Source organism: Thunnus thynnus, chromosome 21 (genome assembly GCF_963924715.1).
Source record: "Thunnus thynnus chromosome 21, fThuThy2.1, whole genome shotgun sequence".
NCBI classification, from domain to species: Eukaryota; Metazoa; Chordata; class Actinopteri; order Scombriformes; family Scombridae; genus Thunnus; species Thunnus thynnus.
In genome coordinates, this window is record NC_089537.1 from 20,889,615 (window position 1) to 20,912,790 (window position 23,176).

General features: G+C 39.2%; 2 protein-coding genes and 1 non-coding gene across 4 annotated transcripts in view; all 3 read left to right on the forward strand.

The window, feature by feature from the left end:
• Positions 1 to 15,888, forward strand: cul2 (cullin 2). Of its 2 annotated transcripts, none has more exons than XM_067577706.1 (21): positions 1 to 165; positions 1,393 to 1,531; positions 1,775 to 1,877; positions 2,003 to 2,097; positions 5,977 to 6,082; positions 6,263 to 6,345; positions 6,518 to 6,614; positions 6,939 to 7,049; positions 8,789 to 8,951; positions 9,068 to 9,192; positions 9,638 to 9,745; positions 9,954 to 10,013; positions 10,161 to 10,289; positions 10,556 to 10,642; positions 10,845 to 10,997; positions 11,727 to 11,804; positions 11,900 to 11,966; positions 12,207 to 12,409; positions 13,139 to 13,240; positions 13,361 to 13,477; positions 15,079 to 15,888. In XM_067577706.1, the coding sequence occupies exons 2-21, from the start codon at positions 1,413 to 1,415 to the stop codon at positions 15,208 to 15,210; spliced, it is 2,238 nt and encodes a 745-aa protein (XP_067433807.1). In that variant the 5' UTR covers positions 1 to 165; positions 1,393 to 1,412; the 3' UTR covers positions 15,211 to 15,888. The 2 variants fall into 2 exon arrangements, with proteins under 2 accessions (XP_067433807.1, XP_067433808.1); XM_067577707.1 differs by lacking the exon at positions 1 to 165 and adding an exon at positions 439 to 668.
• Positions 15,889 to 16,680: 792 nt separating this feature from the next.
• trnaw-cca (transfer RNA tryptophan (anticodon CCA)) lies at positions 16,681 to 16,752 on the forward strand. The gene has a single exon. It is a non-coding gene; the product is annotated as a tRNA-Trp (tRNA).
• A 3,845-nt stretch (positions 16,753 to 20,597) lies between these two features.
• Positions 20,598 to 23,176, forward strand: part of LOC137173071 (partitioning defective 3 homolog) — a 355,263-nt gene continuing 352,684 nt past the window's right edge. Inside the window, exon 1 of the mRNA XM_067577768.1 lies at positions 20,598 to 20,996. Within this exon, the coding sequence (XP_067433869.1) occupies positions 20,931 to 20,996 (66 nt within the window). The 5' untranslated portion in view covers positions 20,598 to 20,930. The remainder of the gene's footprint in view (positions 20,997 to 23,176) is intronic.

A 23,176-nucleotide genomic window follows, 5' to 3' on the forward strand; every position in this document is an offset into this window, starting at 1 on the left:
AAGGTTAAAAGCAAAAGAACTTGACTAATTTACGCTACTTCATGACACACCCCCATGTAACACAATGGTATAGTCCAAGAGGTAGGGAAGCCCTGTAAGTGAGACAAATCAAGCCTGTGACAGCGGACAAACTTGACTTTTATAACAAGTAAATACTGTACAGAGGTACGTACTATTCAAAAGTCCACGGTTTGACCTCGGTAACATGTTTTTTTTAACAGCAGTGCTATGTTTTGCCGAGCTGTCAGTGCAAATGTGGGGGAAAATTGCAAAGAAGATGACCACTTGCTAGCGGTAGCTTCCTGCTAGCTGCTATTTGCTAGCTGCTAGCTGATTACACAGAACGGGACTTGAGCAGGAAGAAGTAGCATGCTAGGTAGAGAGATGCTAGTTAGCCCTTTTTAGCTTGCCCATCCTATTTTGGGATTGGCATTCCGCTAGCTAGTAACCTTAACTTAGCTGCCCTTATCGTGACTGTAAGAAGACTGCTTATTAAGTCACGTCAACACCTCCTTTTGTAAAAAACTGATATCGGCTGATGTGAAGTGGCGAGCGAGAAAAGCTGTGCATGATGATGATGATGATGTTGCAATGTTTCCTCTGACGTGAAATCAACTGGTATGAATGATGAGAAACAACACAAGGGGCCTTGTGCCTCGTAATTCCAGGTGATCTATCATTCTTGTAGCACAGATATGGAAGTTTGTGTGTGGTTACATGCAGCAGCCTCGCCTGGCCTAATAGGTCAGTTACAATGGTATCGATGACTGATGGTTAACCCAATGTGTCGATGAGCGTTAGTGTTACTACCCCCATGAACTTGAGCACGATGTTTATATCATCTGTTGCTGCCATAGTAGGGCAGCAGTACAACATTTAAATCAGACTATTTACCATAAAACTATTTTCTGCTGATGTCCGTGTTCACTTTGCCCGATATTCTGACAGCTGTTCAATGTATTTATCCTTGATAACTATTGTCAATGTTCAAATTCTTATAATGATGTGTGTTGTTTTACAAATGATTACAAAAAGAAATCACCAAAGTTTGTTATTAATGTATACTTTGAATATAGCTTCATAAAAATGACTTTCAAAAATGTTTTTTGTCATTATATTTATTCTGCCTCCTGGCAAAGTATACCTGTGTTTTTTATTTGTGTGTAATGGCTGTTACATGGGTCCGGTTTACACACTAAAATGTTATCCATTCAGTTAGGGAGCATTGTTTTTGCTTTAAACAGTCCATACTGCAGGATGGACAGGTGGGAAGGTACATCATAAACTGAGAAAAAAGAAATTAAACCCCAGCGCCAAGCAATTAATTTGTTCATTTTTATATTTCTTTACTCACTCCTGTATTTCTGTGTTTTGTTTTGTTTTTTCTATCAGGCTAGAAGAGAAACTGTACAATGTCCTTGAAGCCGCGGGTGGTGGATTTTGACGAGACATGGAACAAGTTACTGACGACAATCAAGGCTGTTGTGATGCTCGACTATGTGGAGAGAGCCACGTGGAATGATCGGTTTTCGTATCCTTTGCCAACTTGCTCAATGTTGAAAAGTGTTATTAAGGATCAAATTCACCTAAAACCCTTAATTCATTTATAGAGAATCACTGAGCAAAATACTGCATCAAGTATTACATCCATACTACATTTTTATTAATTGTATCTATAGCATCGTTATTTTCATACTGTCAAAACATTAACTGCCTCATACAACACAATGGAATCATGTTTTCCACATTTTTATTTCCTGAACTTTGACACCAGCGACATTTATGCCTTGTGTGTTGCATACCCAGAGCCTTTGGGCGAAAGATTATACACAGAGACCAAGGTGTTTCTTGAGAATCATGTTCGGCAGTTGTACAAGGTAAGCACTTACAAAAACTCCCCAGTGGCTAGCAAAAAAAAATGTATAGAGTGCATTTTCTTTTGTTACTGCATTATGCTGCTTTCCATAACACCTGTTACGCTTGTGTTGTATGTGTACTTTAGAAAGTCCTGGAATCAGAGGAGAAGGTTTTAGTGATGTACCACAGATACTGGGATGAGTACAGCAAAGGAGCTGACTACATGGACTGCTTGTACAGGTAACACTGTTGCCTTTGACATCATTTGTTTTTCCTTGATATTAGACTGATAAAGTATTTGATGACAGTAATTCATCATGCAGACACACCATTTAGTGCTGTCTTCTCTTTTTGCTCCTCTACCTCTTCTTTTTTCTCACTAACAAAAGACCAAAGCAAAACTTTTCTGTGCGTTTGGGTTTTTTCCTTTTTTTTTTTTTTGTGAGACATTTTCTCAGTTTGTATCCAAGCATTTGATATTGAGACTGTTGGCTAGTTTGTTTTTTTGTCTGTGCGATGCTGTTTCAAGTACAAATAAAACCGAGCAGGCGCAGTGTTTTAAGTATGTGTCATTGGTCAGCTAACAGTTGGCTGTAGTCACTGTGGTGAGTTCAAGTACAGCTTTTAACAGAAGATGTGAGGTGATGCATATGGCTTTGTCTTTGTCAGGTCTAATTCCTTGAAGTTGGCTTGGTGTGTCAGGGTCCTTAGATGCAGAGTGTAGCAATTTTATTACAAGCTACAATAATCCAGCCTACAGATTTTTTACACTTAAAGTATTACCTTGAAAAGCGTAGTGTGAAATGGTGAATTTGGCGTGTCCTGATTCATTCTAAATCAATACCCCCTTGGAGAGCTTTCAGATCTATTTTTATGTGTTCTTCCCACCAGACTGCCTGTGCATACATATGCCTTTGTAATTTATTATGTCAGACAGAGAGAGAGAGAGAGAGAGAGAGAGAGAGAGAGAGAGAACGTGAGGCTCAAGGCTTTGTAGTGACATAGTAAAGTTCAGTTCTTTATATAGAAGAGGGTTGCCTATTATCCTCATCAGATCTCTATGTGAATATACATGTGTGTGTTTGCATCCTGTCAAACACATATCATCATGCAGTGACAGCTGGACTGAAGTGCCAACAGAATCAAGACAGACTGTTTACACCTTCAATCACTATCTCACACTCTCAGTCTAGTGGTTATCAGTACTCAACACTAGCTGGTTATATTAGCAGTTCTTTAAAATATCATGCTAGTGTTTGATGCTTGTCAAAGCTTGAGTGTATGACAGAAATCAGGCGGAGTGGCATTACTATACTGCTGATAGAGGCGAATGGCACAGCTGTGAAAACTACATGTCATGTAAGCTAGACTGAATCAGTCAACAGATCAGCTTGATGACAGCCAACAAAATGTGAGTGTTGTGTGTCCTGCTCCTTACTCCTAACTCGTGGCCTCCTTGAAATTTTGAAACGCATCAGAGCTCTGTTGAAACACACTTTAAATATATGAATTTCAACATCAGTGTATCTGTCATGAATTAGTGGCAGCCCACTTTTAAGCACTTCCTCTTGGACTGTTGAATTAATCATCCTCAGTACTTTTTTGTGCAATAGAAAACTTTCCCAGAAAGAGGAAAATGGCTCCAGATGTAAAAATGCTAAAATTCTGCTGTTTTGCTGTTTAGCAGACATGGCACCTATGGTGCACAAGAGGAGCCATGAAAATGCAGGCAAAATGTCATTTATATTAAAGCTGCATTAACTGAGTTTTGCCTACTATGATTCATAAAAGCATCAAAACAAGCTGACAGATATCCAGTGGCCACCTTAATACCAGCTTTATAAAGTTTTAATGACTAATACAGATGTGCTGGTATCACACTTTCATGCTGTGATCATTGTGACCAGAATTTTTATTCTATGTACCCACTTATATTTTCATACATGTTCTGATTTCTTTTGGGTGTTAATATTAAATTAATTTTGAAAAGGCAGAACATTTGTAAACATGCACATAAAATAACAGTAATGGGTTGTGGTACAGTTATACTGGGCACTTTGAAGCCACTGGCACTGCCCCCATCTGTGCACACTACTTCCCACTTTACTACCAACAGTGTGGGCAGAGCTGAAGCTGACCCATGCAAATGGACATAATATGCACAGTCTTGAGACAGCAAGTTTCCTTGTTGTTAAGGGCTCTCTTTTTCATTTAACATTACAACTCAAGACCCCTAAAGTAGCTGTTCTCCAGCCAGTGGACTAGCTTAAGTTAGCATAGTAAGCCATGGCCACAGTAACTGCAGCTAGAGCTAGATAGACAAGGAGCTGACTTCACTGATCCTGCTGTGCTGTCTCTGTCTCTGTCTGGTTGGTAGAAATGAAGGTTGCTGATGAAGGTAGGAGTTGTCACAATAATGACAATATTAGAAATTGCTGGCGGTATTGGTACTGTCAGAATGTTTAACCATGGTATACATTCATTAATTAATTAATGAGGGTTGATGAGCAGTAAGACACCACCATACAGTAAATGTCCACAGCACGCTGTCAAACTAAAACATTGAGCTAAAATGCTTTGCAGAGCTGCACTCAGCTGATAATTCCTAGTAATTTCAGTTCTAGAGTTACGCTTAATTTTACTGTTAGGGCTACCTAATTAGCAGTTTGTAAAAAATATTTTAATCCTATATAAATAATTCGGCCTGAATTGGGATCGGGTGTTAAGTGTTTAGAGTGTGTAGGTTAATCTCTTAAATAGCATACATGGTACAAATGTTGGGTCTAAAACATGAAAACAACAAAGACAAATGCTCCTGAATTTTGCTGTTAAACCATGAACCATTAAGTTGACTCAAAGGAATACTACAGTCATAAACTATAGATGGTGTTTATTGATTAACCTCCTATTGCCTGGAATGCAAGATGAAAACATTTGCAGTTATATTCTTCAGATAACAGAGCTTTAACAGCCCAGAGGTAAAAACTTTTTAATATGCCAAATCTCAGGTGTCAGCTTGTGAACTCTGTATGTCCTAAGCACATAGACTGTAAAAAAAAAAAAAAATGGGCGTAGCCACTGTGTTGTCACCCATTGGTTTGTGGACTCCTGTTTTGAAGCCTCAAGTTTGCATTTTGACCATCGCCATCTTGGATTTTTGGAGCTAGAAGTGACCATATGTGGATGAGAGGGTGGAGCCGACCCTAACACTAGCTGCTAGCTTGGTGAGCACGGTGCATAAACAGTCTATGTTTAACTGTGATAATGCTAATGCTCATTAAAACAAAATGTGTTTATATGAGACTCCTTAGAGGGTCTTTTAGTACAATCAAACGCTGAACTGACTGTGTTAGGCGACCAAAATGTTAAATTAACTTTCATGAACTGAAAATACACTGACATAGTGATGGCTATGCCTATGCCTAAACTCTGTGTATCTGGGGTTACGTCATAGTTACTGTGGACGTGACTTGTCAATCACAAGGTAGCCATGCTCCAAAGCATACCCTCCTTTATTGTCTATTTTACTCAAAATGGGACCATAATTTAGAAAATGAACATCATGCTGTATTGAAGAAGACTTGAAACTAGCGATTGAGATCATTAGGAAAGTGTTTACTTAGGTAATAAATCAAGTGAGAAGTAGGGTCAACTCCTCATGGACTTCCATACAATCACACTTCTTTTTGGAGCAAGTGGAGTCACCCCCTGATAGCCATTAGAGAGAATGCAGGTTTAAGTCACTTCCTCATTGGCTTCACTTTTCAGACCCGGAGCTACCCACTTTCTTAAACACAGATATTTTCACAGTATTCATAAATAAAGCATTCATGTCTGCCACCGCCTCATTAATTGGCTAAAAAATCCTGGACAGTGTTGGTTTTCATTGGCTAACCCGATACTAAATAGCCACAGAGGGAGGGAGTGAGTGACCATTAGGCCAGGGTAACCAAAGAACGACTGTCTCACATGACCTCCATAAATGAATGAACTCAGTTTGGCGGCAGCAGTCCAACGAATGCTTGACATACTCATATTAGACATTATATGACATCTGATTCGGCTCCTTCAGACGTATTTGTTATCTATATCTTGACCACTCTGCTCTGCTTTGTACAGGTATCTCAACACTCAGTTCATCAAGAAGAACAAACTTACAGAAGCAGACCTACAGTACGGCTACGGGGGAGTGGACATGAATGAGCCGCTCATGGAGATTGGAGAGGTACTGACTGATTCACTCACACTGGTATAAACAGTATTCTCCTTCACATCTCCAAGGATGCAAGGATGGAGAGCTTGTGCACAGAATGATGGAGAAATGATCTGTGATCCAGTATCCAGCTCAAGAGTCAGCACTGTCTGTGCTTTAGTGATAATATAATCTTTTTATTTGTCATTGCAGTTGGCGCTAGATATGTGGAGGAAGCTAATGATTGAGCCTCTTCAGGCTGTCCTGATCCGGATGTTGCTGAATGAAATCAAAAAGTATGTTTCTCACACAAGCACCAGAATGTTTTTTTTTTTCCTGAAATAAACAATCTGAAATGCCTGATTTGGACCCACACTTAAAAAACATTGTTCCCTCCAAGGTAATAATGTCACTGCAGCAATACTGTAGAAGCATCAGACCTAACACCAGCGTCCTCTTATCCTACAGTGATCGTTGCGGTGAGAACCCCAACCAGAAGGTAATCCATGGGGTCATCAACTCCTTTGTTCATGTTGAACAGTACAAGAAGAAGTTCCCACTAAAGGTGAGACTCTGGGATGATCCAGAGGATTACAGAAGCATGCAATGTGATTTATATCGAATTATTGTTGTTAAACTATTTATTTATTTTATTAGTGTCTCTCGTGTTGTAGTTTCTGTACATATAACTGCTATTGATGCTCTTTTCCAGCTTAATCTTTTAATCTCCTGTTTGTGTGTTTGTTCTGATCACACCCCTGATAAATGTGCAATGTTCTCTGAATATTTTTGCGATCTCCACAAGATGCACAGCAGGCATTCATATAGGCATGTGTATGTGCACGTATGCTAAATCCTATGTGGGCCACGTCCTCTTCATGTTTTTCAGTTTTATCAGGAAATCTTCGAAGGGCCATTTCTGACAAAAACAGGAGAGTATTACAAACAGGAAGCCTCCAATCTACTGCAAGAATCCAACTGCTCACAGTATATGGAGAAGGTAAGATAGACAGATAATGCAAGTATGTGAATGCTGTTTATCATCAAGCTGCCATGTGACCCAGTTTTACCTTTTACCTGATTTTTTTCAAGTTGAGTTTGTGTTCAGCATGGATTAAAGAACCTGCAAATAATAAGTCAGCTGCTTTGTTTATAGTCAGTGTTGGGTTTCTGGTGACTAATACTCTGCGTGCAGCTAGAGATGAATGTGTGTTTATCTGTTTGTGTGTACTGTGTGTTCACCCTGGGCCTGTGTGTACTTGTGCGTGTGAACTGTCAGGTCATGTCAGTGTGGTGACATAAGAGTTTTAATCTGAGTATTAGCTCTACCATTAACCCGCTAAAGCTGAGATCACAGACCCCTAGGCAACTTCAGCCACCATGATCTATCTCTATCTCTCTCTCTCTTTCTCTCTCTTTTTATCTCTCTCATTCATTCGTTCCAGCAATAATCAGATTTCTCTGATAGATTTATCCCTCCTGCCTGTAAACAGGATCATCATTAAAGCGTTACCATGCATTAATATAGTGTGCCTTGCCTTCCTGTTTGATCTGTCACTGTGCTGCCAAGTTAATATGAAGATTAATATGTGATATGACTGAGAAAGAGACAAACAGCACAATGAAGTTCTCTCCTGTCTGGACAGGCTCAGTCACAGTTGCTTATCTGACCCAGTTTACCGCTGTTGGGAGTTTTTTTTTTTTTTTTTTTGCCTTGCTTAGTTTATTCTACATGCTGTGTGTTTATGTGTGTGTGTGTGTGTGTGTCTGCAAAAAAACCATATTGACTATATAAGCAGCTCCTTCACAACAGAATGACATTCTAGCCAATATGTTCTATACAACAGAGCTTGTTCAAGATACCTGTGGGTCCTTAAAAAAGTCTGAAAAATGACATTAAAGTGAGTGATATAGTCTCTTAAGATCAGCTGTTACAGGATTTGAAAGGTTAAAATTGTAAGGCAAATATAACTTCAAGCAAGAATAAGAAAACTGGGTTCCTGTCTTACATTTTAGTCATGAATAATTAAAAAAAGATTCATTTCTAAAGGAAAGCAAACAAAATTCAACATTTTGTCAAAGTTTAAAATTTCAAGATAAATATCTGAGATGAACAAAAAGTCATCTACCACATGTTGTCTGACTGCTAAAATAAGTATTTCATGATACAAATATTTTTGAAGGAAAAAGAAACAGCATAAAGAAACAACAGGCTACTGGCCCTTTATGTCTCGTCAACTAATGAAAATGTGCAAATGTCAAAAACTATGTATTATCACCAAAAAAGTGAAGAGGACTTGAATAGTGGCATTTTTATTTTCTTATGTTGTGTTCTACTACTTGATTTGGTCACAGTAAGTAAGTAAATGTACATATATCCACTCTGTGATAAGTACAAACTGTTGGTGACACAATATGCAATACATTTAATCTTTTTATCGCATCAAAAAACGCAGTTTGACGTCATGTTACTAATAATTTAATTTCTATGTGTATATTTTTAATTTTTAATCTTAGTCCAATTTTAGTTTCAAGATATTATTATCTCTGCACACTTTAAAGTGTCTGATGTTTCAGTTTGGTCCTAAATTCAGTTCCAGGTTGCATTAAAAAGGTTTGGTTTTTTAAAAAGGTATATTTGAATAATATATTTGGCTTTTAAAAAGAATATGTTTCATGAAACCAAACCACTAAAACTGACCCTTGTACTTTTCTCTTCCCACCTTTCTCTTCCTGCAGGTTTTGGGTCGGTTGAAAGATGAAGAGGTGCGATGTCGGAAGTACCTGCACCCCAGCTCCTATGCCAAAGTCATCCATGAATGCCAGCAGAGGATGGTGGCAGATCATCTGCAGTTCCTCCACGGAGAGTGCCAGAGCATTATTCGGCAGGAGAAGAGAGAGGGTCAGTACTGTAACCCACTGTACATGTTTTACAAAACTAATAAAACATATCTACAGTATGTGCATGCCTGTGTTGAATTCGAATAAAACTTAATGTTATTGTATTGTTTTATCCAGACATGGCCAACATGTACACCCTGTTGCGAGCCGTGGCCAATGGCTTGCCCCACATGATCCAGGAGCTGCAGGTCCATATCCACAATGAGGGCATCCGAGGCACCAGTAACCTCTCTCAGGAAAACGTTAGTTTTACAACATTGTGTGGGTGGGTGGGTGGGTGCGCACTTGCATGCCTGTACTTGAACCTACAGTATAGATGATTTTCAAGTTGCTCTCCTTTTGTGGATAAGGGCTTCTTTGAAAGTGCTTTTTTTCATGATACCTGTGAGGGGTAGACATACCTGTTATATTCATCTCCTTTATTTATTTTGGTTTCATCATGGCTTGCTGCACTGCTAAAACATGCAAGCCTCTTGATTTGACAAATGTGTTAAAACAGTTAACCTGTGCTCTTATATTTGTTAAGTGTTATCATTGGTGGCTGCAGCATTCTGTCCACCCTTGTGGTCAATTGCTTAAAACAGACAGATGTTGATTATTTTGACTATTATAAAAATGCCATATTTGTCTTTTAAGCTTCACTTGCAAATCATTCCCCTACTAATACAACTTCTCCTCTGCCTCTAGATGCCAACCCTGTTTGTGGAGTCAGTGCTGGAGGTTCACAGTAAATTTGTTCAGCTCATTAACACAGTTCTAAATGGAGATCAGCACTTCATGAGTGCACTCGATAAGGTATTAAACACTAGACTCTAATGGCAGGTGCTTCACCGAAGAGCATATTCATAACAGTCACTTGATGGCAAAAAGAATAGTATACTTCTTTTTACTGTAAAGCTACAGTTAAACATTTGTTAAAAGTAAAATCAGGTGCATGTGTTATTGTCTTTTTCACCATTTAAATGGTCTGAGTGAATGTTTTTATTTCTCGTCTCTTTCTCAGGCTTTGACGTCTGTGGTGAACTTCAGGGAGCCTAAGTCCATCTGTAAAGCCCCTGAACTGGTGAGCACACACACACACACACACACACACACACACACACACACACACACACACACACACACACACACAACCACACACACAGCCACACACACAGTATTATACACAGTGCTTTGACCAGGTCATGTCCCTCCCGATGTGTCTGTGCAGCTGGCAAAATACTGTGACAATCTGCTGAAGAAGTCTGCAAAGGGAATGACAGAGAATGAGGTGGAAGACAAGCTGACCAGCTTCATCACAGTCTTCAAGTACATAGACGACAAGGACATCTTTCAAAAGGTGACCAGAACTCTTCTTATACTGGAATTGAATAAAAACAAATGTTTCATTTTTCTTTCCTCAAATGATATCTCATAATATTCTGATGTACAAGCCCCGACCAGGAGGGTAATTTTGAGCTTAAAATAGTTATATAATAGAAATATAATCCTCATTGTGTTCTTTTTTAGTATCCTCAGTAGTCCCAAAATACCCACTTTAAGAATAATCTTTGTCCATTCATCCCTGCATTAATCACTTGTTTTGTTTCTCTCTGATTTCCACAGTTTTATGCCAGAATGCTAGCAAAGAGGTTAATACATGGTTTATCATTGTCGATGGACTCAGAAGAAGCCATGATCAACAAACTAAAGGTAAACATAGAAAAGACTAGTTTTATGTTTGACTGTGCCTCATCTTAAAAGCATGCAGTGTTTTAATCTGAGCCAGCATGTCATTCTTTCAATGTCCTGCCATTTTTTTCTCTGACCGTGAAGGACATACTCATTAAATCTCCTACGCCTCTCTCTTTTTCTCTGCACTACTCCTCTGTGTCAAACACTCTCAATACTGCAGCAAGCTTGTGGCTACGAGTTCACGAGCAAACTCCACAGAATGTACACAGACATGAGCGTGAGTGCCGACCTCAACAACAAGTTCAACAATTTCATCAAGACGCAGGAGACTGTGGTGGACCTGGGCATCAGCTTCCAGATCTATGTATTACAGGTGAGGAGGACTCTGGGATGGTTGACCCACCTCAACCATACTTTACAACCATTTGATTAAAGGCAAGGTTTATTCACAAGGAGCTGAGCGTCGGCTAGTTAGCTTTGGTCATTAAAACCCTACAAAAACTGAAAGTTGTATGTTTGTGGGTCATAGAAAATGAATTTAACAAAAATGTTTGATGATCCTGTCCAAATTTGTGGGCAGTGCTTCCCTCCAAATCAACTGTAATGACTGTAAAAAATAGAATGCTTACTGCTTTAAGTGTGTGTTTGTGCACTTGAGAATGTTTGTATTGAAACTGAGGCAGCACCAAATAACACTAAAATGTCTCAAGCGTCTTTTTCCCAAGCAAACTGGTTTTTATTGGTTCAGATTGATAAAGTGATCTGAACCAACTACAGGAAAAATGCAAAGTTAATGAGTATAAAGACTCATGCTTAGAACTTACAGTATAACAGAATGAACTGAACTAGATTGGAGCAAATATTTAGCTACTGTTTGTATGTTCTTATCTGGTATGACACACCTAAACAGCATGCTTTTTGGAGTTGGATTGTGTCCTGACTAATGCCATATAAATCATATCATGATGCATGCCCAACCAGCGAGAGTATGTGAGAGTATTATGTACATCATCAGTTATTTGTTATGTTAACCAAACAGTTTATGATCCAACATTTTCTCCATATATGTGTTATTTATATGGTATGTGTCATGTGTTTGCAGGCTGGAGCCTGGCCTCTCACACACGTCCCCTCCTCCACATTCGCCATCCCTCAAGAACTAGAGAAGAGTGTGCAGATGGTGAGTTGCTCTTGTGGAGCACAGCAGAATTTTTTATTGAGTTAATTAAAGGAGCATATTATGGAGTGACCTTTTGGTTTCACCTTCCTTTACAGTTTGAGTTGTTCTATAATCAGCACTTCAGCGGGAGGAAGTTGACCTGGCTGCATTATCTCTGCACAGGTAACACAGATACACACATGTAAGCTGAATTGTGGCAGATTTGAACGTCAAAGTGCTTCTGTTTGTGTGACTACAACTTAAGAGCACTATATTAGAATAGCCATTACAAACAAAATTCTGTTATTCCACAGACTCATGTTCATTTGTGGAAGAGAAGGAGGAAAAGAATAGTAAATAATAAGCTAGTTCAATTTATTATTAATGTACCACCATTCATCTGCGTCCACTCGGTTCAAACAGGTGAGGTGAAGATGAACTACCTGTCCAAGCCCTACGTTGCCATGGTGACCACCTACCAGATGGCTGTGCTGCTGGCCTTCAACAACAGCCAGACGGTGACCTGCAAGGAGCTGCAGGACGGCACCCAGATGAACGAGAAAGAGCTACAGAAGACCATCAAGTCCCTGCTGGACGTGAAGATGCTCAACCACGACTCACAAAAGGTCCGAGCTCCCATGAGAAATAATCAGATGTTGAGCCCACAACTTTCACTGGATATTGATGGGGAGGGCTAATGATTATTGTCTGTTTTCTACATGTTGAGACAAGTTCTTATTAAGCTTGGTTAATGTTGGAAAAAAACTAGTGAATCATCAACTTTTTGTTGTTGTATCTGACAGTGATATGAAGACATAATGGTTCACCAATGAGAAATGGTTACATGTAGTCTTTCCCTAATACGCGGCTCTCTTTTTGATTAACTAGTGGACAGTCTTCCCTCCCATTTCCTTCTGCATTGATTATTTGTGGCAATTGTTCTGCTTGTGTGAAAAATGTACAGTGAAAACATCGCAGAGAGACGCCAACACAGTAAATTCAATGTGGCCACAGAATTTTTGTAACAATGCTTGCTGTGTACTGGAAATCTGCCCACTGGAAAAACATTCCCTGGTTGACCTGAGGGTAGAACATGAGACTGACAACACTGGAAACTTTCAGAATAACATCTCAGCTGCAGGTGGCTGTTTGAAATGCCAGAATTTAAGGTTAAGCAAGCAAGCATAAATATGAAGAGGACAGTAATTATGGTGTCAGCCAAGAGTTTCTGTCTTCCCCTAAGTTTTTAAGGTCTTGTGTATACAAATGTTCTCCTTCCACAATAATAACTTTATTTCAGACACTTGGAAAGCATTTGATGACGTGATGTTCTCTTCTCTCCCCTTTGCCCACAGGAGGAGATTGAAGCCGAGTCCACGTTTTCACTAAATATGAGTTTCACCAGTAAAAGGACAAAGTTCAAGATCACAACATCAATGCAGAAAGACACACCACAGGTCAGACAAGTAGTTATGCACCCATCTCAATCCAGTTCTCAGGCTTTGCTGTTACCATTATGTGTCGCAGACTGTGCTCATTGTGTTGGAAAGCTTCTCACATATCTGTCTCATGTTCAGGAGATGGAGCAGACGAGGAGCGCCGTAGACGAGGACCGTAAAATGTATTTACAAGCTGCTATAGTGAGAATTATGAAGGCCCGCAAAGTGCTCCGACACAACGCCCTCATACAGGAGGTGGGTGACATCCAGCAAGCTTACTATTGAAGTACATGTCAAAGGGATATACAGGGAATTTGGCAATTTGTAATGGAGGGTTTTTGAAAGTCTTGGCAGTAGAACATACTGTAGGTTCAGAATAACTAATGTTTACCCACAAGAAAGGCACAAAGAGAGACTGTGGTGAGGATAGGAGAAGGACACAGTAAACTGAGCATGTGCATCAATGAATCTATATAAAGACAGTCTTGTGGTGTGTATGTGAGAAGTGAGTTCTTCAATGGTGATGTAACATTGCTATGATAGAGGGATGATGTCTGAAATGACCACCCTCCCTAGTGGGACCATGTTGGTGCCTTGGAAAAACCCCCTCCCTGACAGCTCAAGCACACACACACACACATATGTGCAGACTCCAATGTCCCTACTCTGCATCTCATTTAATGTAATTCTCAGGAAAATTCATAACATGTGGTGAGTTGTAACAGCTTGGCCCAAATATAAGGCAACCCTGATTATAAGATGACCGCCCCTTTTCCAACATCATCTTTTGGAAAAATAATTTTTGAAGATATGAAACACTTTCAGACTTATCCTGCTGGGAAAGTTTCCCCCCAATACAGCCTCTGGTTAAACTGAACATGAATTACTTCCATAAAAGCATAACGTAACATTTATGTTACGTTAATATTTATGTACTTTTTCTATCACACACTGTCCTTTCAGGAGTCTCCTAATGAGAGACTTATTTTCTTTCATTAGGTATTTATTTCCTTTGTGGCAATAAAATACATTATACAAACCATCAGAAAACTCCTGTATGTTAAATTTGGCGAATTAAACCCCTTTAGTGCTGACTAAACCTAACAGACACTTTACACTGGTTTAAGAAACTGGCCAGCCAAGCAACATTAAGGCTACAAACAACCTATAATGTAATAATCTCTGTAGGAGCCAATGTTACACCGGCACTCTCCCTACTCAAAAAGAATATCTGATGTTTTGAACATGTAAATGTCTAGTACTCGAATATAATGCGACCCATGCTTTTTCAAACGTCATTTTCAGAAAGAAATATTGTCTTATATGTACAGCATTGTTTTTGATAAGGAGTCAATACCAAAATGAACATTTTATGATACTTTTAAGGAATAAAAGCACTTTTTGTCAGGTAATAAAACAAGCCATATTTCTCAAACATGGCAGTGTTTTTGATGTTTTCTTAAGGCAAGCAGACATATGAGAACTTTGCTAAAATAAAATGATGTAAAATTGGCAAATTTGTCAGTGCAGCAATAGTTACTGTACATGAGGAGATTTAGGAAGTATCTGAACAAAGAATGTGTAAATCTGACAAAGCATGCACTTTTGGTACTTCAGTTTTGAGGTTCAGCCCCACTGGTGGCAACCCCTGTTGTCTTTTTTTACATCACTGATCACAATTCAGTGATCACTCCAATTTACATACTTTTGTTTATCTAAAGAATCACATTTTCTCATTTCAAACTATATAGATATTGCAGATTTAGTTTCAGCAGCAGCAGGTCTGTACAGCAGCATCTGTGTTTGTAACATGACATGAACTGTTGTTGATGTTTCTCAATTGTCCATGTGTGCAGGTCATCAATCAGTCCAAAGCCAGGTTCAACCCCAGTATCAGCATGATCAAGAAGTGCATCGAAGTGCTCATCGACAAGCAGTACATCGAACGAAGCCAGACCTCGGCAGACGAGTACAGCTACGTCGCATAGACAGAAGAGCCAGAGAGCGCCTACACAAAAACACCCGCCTGTGTGACTGACTGGCAGATGCAGGTTTAAAACAAAGTAAACAACAACAAAACAGACTCATTCATCCATTTAGGTTTTGGACTGTCGCTGTCTGCTGTGATCCCACGCGGTGACCAAAGCAGGACTGGTGCCTCCATCTTTGAAAACAAGACAGGTCACCGTGTCACGTCAGACAGCTAGCCGACACCACCATCCATAAGGCCCTCTTCCCAACCCCCACCCACCTTCTGATTTTAAGCTGTTTACAACATCACCAGTGCCACGCACCTGTGCGTCAAACAACTAAAAGAAAATGCCTATAGCTGTTCGAGAGGAAAGAGCTGATAAACATACTAGTCGACCGAAAATAAAGGAAAAAATAAGAAAACGGGGAAAGAATCTAGTTATGACATCAATGACACATTGGTGGCTACACATTAAAAAACATGCTTTCTTTTCTCACGTTTGCAGTTGTTGTGTGTTTATTTTTTTTTTCTTTGTTAAATGTACTGAAGTTAGGAAAAAAATATTGTAATAAAACTGGTATACTGACTATTGTATCTACTTTCAAATGTAAAGAAAAAATGAGGTGACAAACATGATCCTGCTGCTTGTCAAATAAATAAATAAAAAACACTGAAGGGTTTTATGTAAACATTTGTCATGTGCATCCATGTGTGAGTAATTTCACAGTGATTGAGACTGAATGTATACTCTGATACTTTAATGCTGTTACCATATAATGTATATCTAACAGGTAGGACCCTAACTTTCTGATCCCCCCCCTCCCCCCCGTGGTGTGCTGTCAAAACTGTAATGAAGAAGAAACACTGCTGAAAATATAACAAATGCATGAAATAGGAAGCAGCTCAGCTAGCAGGCTTTAACCTATCATTAAGTTTACAAGAAGCTACAGAACAACTGAAAAAAATTTGCTCGTCAAGCTGTCATGGATAAATATATCAAACAATGGTGTAAAATCATTGCGCTCAGGCCTACATGTTGTAATAAGGGATATTTAACATTTGATTAAATAATAGTAGGCTCAAGAGTAAATAAAAATGCAGCAATTAGTAAAATATTTGTATGTTAAGTGACAAGAACGAAAGACAGGCTTCTGAAAAAAAGTGCGTCATGTGCGCATGCGCGATGAGTACAGCGCTAGGTGAGCCAACAGCTGTGCCGACAGCTGTCCATGGTGCTGACGCAGGCAAAACGGAGCGGAGGGAAAACAATGAATCAGGATGGAAGATGAAAACATTGGTCACAAAATAAACATAGTATGGTTTAATTATTCAGGAGACTTCAAAAATTAACGGAAGCGTTGAAAATTTAAATTCGCCCCGTGAAATGACATCCAGATGGTGAGATACATGCAAGCAAATAAAAATGACTGTAGCATACACACTAAGGAATTTCTAATATCTTTAATTATACAGTGAAGGGCAGCTGGACCTCGTGGCGCAACGGTAGCGCGTCTGACTCCAGATCAGAAGGTTGCGTGTTCAAATCACGTCGGGGTCAAATATTTTCATGTGGTGGTACACTGCTGAAAATTGCTGTCAATATATTAATGCAGTATACATGGTGCACGTACTAAGTCTGTCGTCATGGATACGCATTCTTTCAAATGTAACCGAATATGAAAGTAGAAGATTATGGTTGTCTTTTGAAGCTTATAATTTTCTCTCCTCTTTTTTTGTTTACACTGTGTCAGCGCTTTGCCAGTTCAGCTCTAAAATAATCGTTTTTGTCAGACTGTAGCTTGTGTTGTATGTACAGTAATGTGAAGTACATCTTAACTGTCTTTCCACCCACATGTCCACTCCTCACACTGACTGATAGAGCTCAACAGCAAGAGGGACAATCTCATACAAGTGCAATACAATTAAATTAAACTTCAGTTAATGTAATGGCTGTGATAAAAGGTTTTCGTACATTCACCAGATGGCAATGTGTCAGTTCAGTAAAATGACTCCTGGTTAAAAGAGGGCCTTTGCATGATGCGCAGACAGGCAAAGCACCCAACCTGTCTCATCAACTGCTGTTTTCAGACTAATCTGATGATAACTGAAAGTGGCGGGATAATCTAGGGCTTTTTGTTCATTTGTTTTACATCTCAGTTACTGACGTGAGTTTGTAATGCTTTGATTTGAACACACTACCTGCTGATCTGTAGTCAAGCAGGGAGAAATTATGTCTCTTGGCAAACTGACTGATATGACTCTTAATGTTTATGTGAAGAATGATAAAGTAAAAATCTAAAGCTACAAACATAACAGCATTCAGGCAGGGTCGGATTTACCCACTGGAGGGCCCCACAGGGAAAAAATATAGCCGAGGGCCCTTCTTTATTTTTCCCATTTTGCTTGTTAATTATTGCAATGTGATTGTTTTCTGGACCTTTGATTGTTTGAAATAGACTAAAAACTTGTCACATTTGTTGTTATTTCATTTATTTTCATCCTTAGCATCCATCAGATGAGTGTACAGTCACCCAGTGACCAATCAGATCATGTCAGTCTGTGACATAAAACTTGTAGCTCTAATATTGAGACAGAACCATCATGGCTTCACCTTCAGCCACCATGGCCTCTCTTTTTATAAATTTTCCTGTTCCCTATCACTGCAAATTACTGCCAATAATCAGATTTCTATGGTAGATTTATTCTCCACTACATGAACAAGATCATCAACTAAGCTTTAGCAGGTATCAGACAGTTAATTTGGAGACTTACCTTCAATTTCGATCTGTGAATATGCTGCGGAGGTGATACCTGTAATGATTGTAGGCCATGCGGCGTGGTAAAGTCCTATCATGTCTTCTATATAACCTGCTGGAGGCTTGTTTGTCCTCTTGACCTTTTTCAGAGATTGTTGAGATGGACTTTTGAGTGAATATCTTGAGTTTTCTCTGCCTCCTAACTTACTCTCTAAATTACACTCTGTCCAAGCGTTCTTCATCTTAATTTTGCAGGAAGCTTGTGGTTTACAGTTTACCAGCCATATCCAGAGAATTTGCATGACCATGAGTGGTTACCTGAACATTTAATTTAATCAAGGAGACAGTGAAGGACCTGTGTTTATTAATATAAGATCCTTGCCTTCTCTTGTATCCATTTTTTTTCTTAATAAAACCTTGTTGTTGACCATAAGTAGTTTACTCATTTCACATGATTTCTGGGTATTAAAACCTGTCAAAGTATGAAATTGATAGGTGCTGCTAAAATTAGCTGTGGTATAGATAATACTGGTATTTTCAGACAAGGCACCAACCAAGATTTTCCAGCCTCACCCCCTTAATTTTTACTGATCAAACCAATAAACTTCAAAAGCCACTTTCTTTCATTTTTCTAAATATGTAGATTTTTCAGCAGATAGTTGATATCTGTCAAGATTTAATTCACAGATTTCACATCATCTATTGGCCTATACCAGGATTACTAGGCTGAGATATGAATCATATGCACCACAGGAAGTTTTCATTCTAACTAAATCTGTGTTGATTTATTGTTGGACTAGAAGGGATCTGAATTGCAAGACAGAAAGTGTATGCAAAACGGCAGCTGGCAGCATCAGCTAATCCATGAAATCAGAGTGCTAAAGCTGCGTTAACACCATTCTCAGTGTTCACAGCACACACTGGGCCCAATCCCCACAAACATGGCAATTAAAGGCTCTACGCTTAATCCAAACAAAGAAGATTCCTGGAGAGAAGACAAGATGAGGTGTAATACTTTTTAAAGCCTGCAGATGGAGCCTTTTAGCTTTCAGAAATCTAAGTGAGCAGTGCTGTTCATCTAGATTCATCTGTCCGTCATCATTGTTCTGTGTGTATTAAATCACTCAACTGTAGTGTTTAAAGCTGTATCTGTAACTGAGGCAACTGACCAACTGATTACTGTATGTTCATGTACAGACTGAGATAAAGTCATCTGGTGAGGAATTGATCAAGAATTAGACAAAGATGAAATGGTTAAATAACGGTGAGTGCATAGAAAACAAGTCAGCAGTTACAAAACACTGATGCCAGCATGCCCTCATCACAGCTCCCTCCTACAGTCTTGATGTAATAAAGATTGAGAGCACAGATTCATGATATGGCAGGGAATATGGATTTATTACAAAACACTTAAAAAGCATGCAAACATCAGCCTTAATCATATTAGACAGTTGTGAAAAACACATTTACAATGCTGTCATCACATAAAGAGCTTTATTTTCATGTCTCATGAAACATCCCATCAGGGTGCTGAGTGTTTACAGTATGCAGCTGTAGATTTCAAGTGGATACTAGAATATCTCAACTTTCACAAGAAAGGCCTATATCAGATTTGAACACACAGCCTACTGATCCAGAGTCAGACACTCTACCATTGTGCCAAACATCTGCTTCAAACAATCTACATAATATTAAATTTATGTGTTGCACAACACTGCCATGGATTAGTTATGATTTTGTGCACCAGAGGCTCGTCCATAGAGGCAGAGGAGGTTGCTCTTCCTCTATTTTTGAGAGGCAAGAGGGAGATGACTGAAATATAAAAAAGAGTGATTGGTTGAAATAAACCATTACCAAATCTCAGTATCATTTGTAAAATAATTTTCTCTCTTCTTTGGAAAAAATCCATTATTGAAATTCTGATTAAAATACCTCAACAGCGACACCTTCAGGGCCATTGTGCAGGGCAGGCAAAGGAGGACGGGCTTTTGATTCATGCTGAGCTATGATTGGCCAAAATACGTAAATGACGTACCAAGGGAGGGAGTCCTTTATAACCAATCAACAACCAGAATACAATATTGACATTGCGTTGGTCCAATGAAAGTTTCTAAATGTCATCCTCAATTCTCTGCCACTGTGTGCGGGAAAGCATAGACTGTATATAAAGATGGACGTCATGACAGCTCCCCAAAAGTGAAGCCAGAACATCTCGATCGCCCCCTGGTGGCTGGCTGCAGTATAGGTCATAAGTCCCGCCCCCTCCATGTTAGTGAATGGGACATGAGCCAAACTAAAAAATCAAAATATGCGTCAAATAAATTTTTCTCAAAGATGGTTTCTGTCATTTCAGGTAGTTCTTATTATGCTGACGTTTGTTCAAGTGCTCATTTTTCTTGTAAGTTTGTTTTTAATTAGTTATTTGACGATATAGAAAGGGGTTTGACGTCATGATTGACAGCGGTGACAGCCGCTCTCAAACCTCCGTCAGGCTGTGGGACGGCTGAGAGGGCGTATTCCGCGGGCCGTCATCCCGCCGCCCGACTCTACTGCGCAAAGTCTGGCTCCAAATGACGTCACATAAGCAAGATGGCAGCTCCCAGAAAGGAGATACTTTGGCTTCGCTTTTGCATAGTGGTAGGAAGTGGCGACGCGTCGTCCATGTATATATACAGTCAGGCAGGAAAACGATAGATAGTCAGTAGCATATTAGAAAAGAGATTACAGCGTGCAAGTTGCAAACTGAAAAAAATTCCCTTTTTCAGATTTAGGGTTACGTCCCCCCCCTTTTTTTATCGAGCAATGGATAGCTAACGTACTTGTAACGCAACAGCTAAGTTAGCTTGTTGTAGCAGCCGCGGAGGACTGATGAAGACTGTTGTTAAGCTAACGGGAGAATGGATTTGCGGATGAACCAGACTGGTAAACTAACAGAGACAAAGTTCTGTCAACAAACAAACAAGATGACCAACATTCACAAATGCAGTGGGATGTTATGACATGGATACTTCAACTCCATGAAACAAGACAGAAGACATCCGATAACGTGAGTCAGATACACTTTCTCTCTCTGTCTTTGGTCGCTAATTTCTTCTCTGCTGGTTAAATGTCTCTGTGGCTGTTGTGTGAATTTATCTCCTTAACAAGAATGTAGCAAAGATCATATAATGTGCTGTAGGTAGTTTTCCAGGACACTGAAGCTGTTGAAGAGTTACAGTGAGCTGTCTGGACTCACATAGAAAAAGTCTGATTCATTTGGAATTGTTCCAGTTTTGTACTGAGTTGTTGTTCAGTCACCTGTTGATGTTGTGTGATTTGTGAGTGAGTGTGCGGGAGGTCTGGCTGCTTGCTTGTAAGAATGTCTTCATTGTTCGTTTTTAAGATGAACTGTATATTGAGCACTGAGCTTAAAGTGACTAGAATTAAGACTTTAATAACTAGAATAACAACAGTGTTAGCATGTCAGTTTTGTAGACTATATCTTGTATGTCGTGCATATAGAGAAGTGTGAATCTACACTTTTAGATCTGTGAATGTTTTTAGTGTTCAGTCTTTCTGGTATTCAGCACTGATCTGTAACTGTATCAGATTATAAGCTTTGTGGTACTTTATATATGTCCGTATACAAAGAAAATACATAGGAAACACATGTAAATCATGTTATATCTTGTCTGTTCTTGATGAGAACATAAATCTGTCGTCACAATAGAACAACACTATAAATTTGAAACTTTGTTGGCAGAATGACACATTCTAAAGCACTCCAGGGCTAAAATGAACACTTCTTTGTTTAAAAACAATATGTATAAATGTCTTTGAAAGAGCAGCCTCTACACCACTCAGGGGTTTTTGTTTTTGAAAGCAAAATGTTTTATTGGCATATAAAACTGCCCCCCCCCCCCCCTCTGATTTCATCAGGTGAGGGACAATAATATAGTATGATGCGGTTTGTTATAAGATTCAATGTTACATTGTGGTTGAATATTGGTTGCTATAATTCAACAGGTTATGCTATAAATGATGTAGGTGTATGGGGTTTTAAAATCTTGTTCCATGTGCCCCTTTTAAACTTTGAGCACCTGCCCCTCTGAAGATCTCTACACTGCCCTGCATTTGAACATAAGAACATAACATAACTTGAACATAAGGAAGCAGAGATATGTAGCCAACTAGTGTAAAATAACATAAGCATATCACACAATATGTTCTCTTTACCTGCTGTTTTGTCTTGGATCTACACAAGTTCTCACATGACATGCAAGACAAGGAACCAACCAAGGAGACATGACAATAATCCTAATAAACACGAGTCCTCACTTTGTCGCTGTAGAATGATACAGACCGTATGTGAATGCACGTGTACATCAACTCATGAACATATAAGCCATGGGTGTCTCACCAATGGAGCAGGTGACCATTGACTGTTCCTGTACCTGCAGTTGTTCGATCTGTATGAAGTGTTGATCTTTAAGGTTAACTTTGCCGTCATCCCATAGGGTTGTGTTCCAAATTTCTCAAATGTTGGTTTGATGCCCCTTTTTGCCCGTTCTCTATTTTATTCTTCATTTGCAGTTTTATAAGTTTTCACTTTGGAGTTTTGCTTTTATTGCTCTGTGTGCACAGGGCTTGCATGCAAAGGAGAGTGAACTACTCTCATTGGACCGTGCTGTATAAATAAAGGTTTTATGGGTGAATGAAGGATATCCTCCCTTCAACTTACAGCCAAATCCACACTAAGTTTTACCAATAAATGATCACAACATCAATGCAGAAACACACACCACAGATCGGTAGTAAGATTAGAGAAAGGTCACAGTACACTGAGTATGTGAATGAATGATTTCATATAATAGCAGTCTGGTAGTGTGTATGTGAGTGATGAATGCTCCAGTGGTGAGGTAACACTGTGTTGACAGGGGGATGTGTCAGGGGGACCATGTTAGAGCACGTCTGCCATTAAGAAACCGTCAACTGACAGCTACAACACACACACACACACACATACACACACACACATACACACATGCTTTATTTTATTACAGTCTAGGAGAAGTATTAAAATCAAAAGCTTTATGTACACTCACAACCATTTATCTTCTTTCCTCCATCAGTTATTATTATGTTGTCTTTGTTATCGTGTATTTGATATTTGATCATCACCAAACCAGAGTAACTTCATCAGATCACTCGATGAAGCCAATAAACAGGCTCATGAAGCGTGACGTA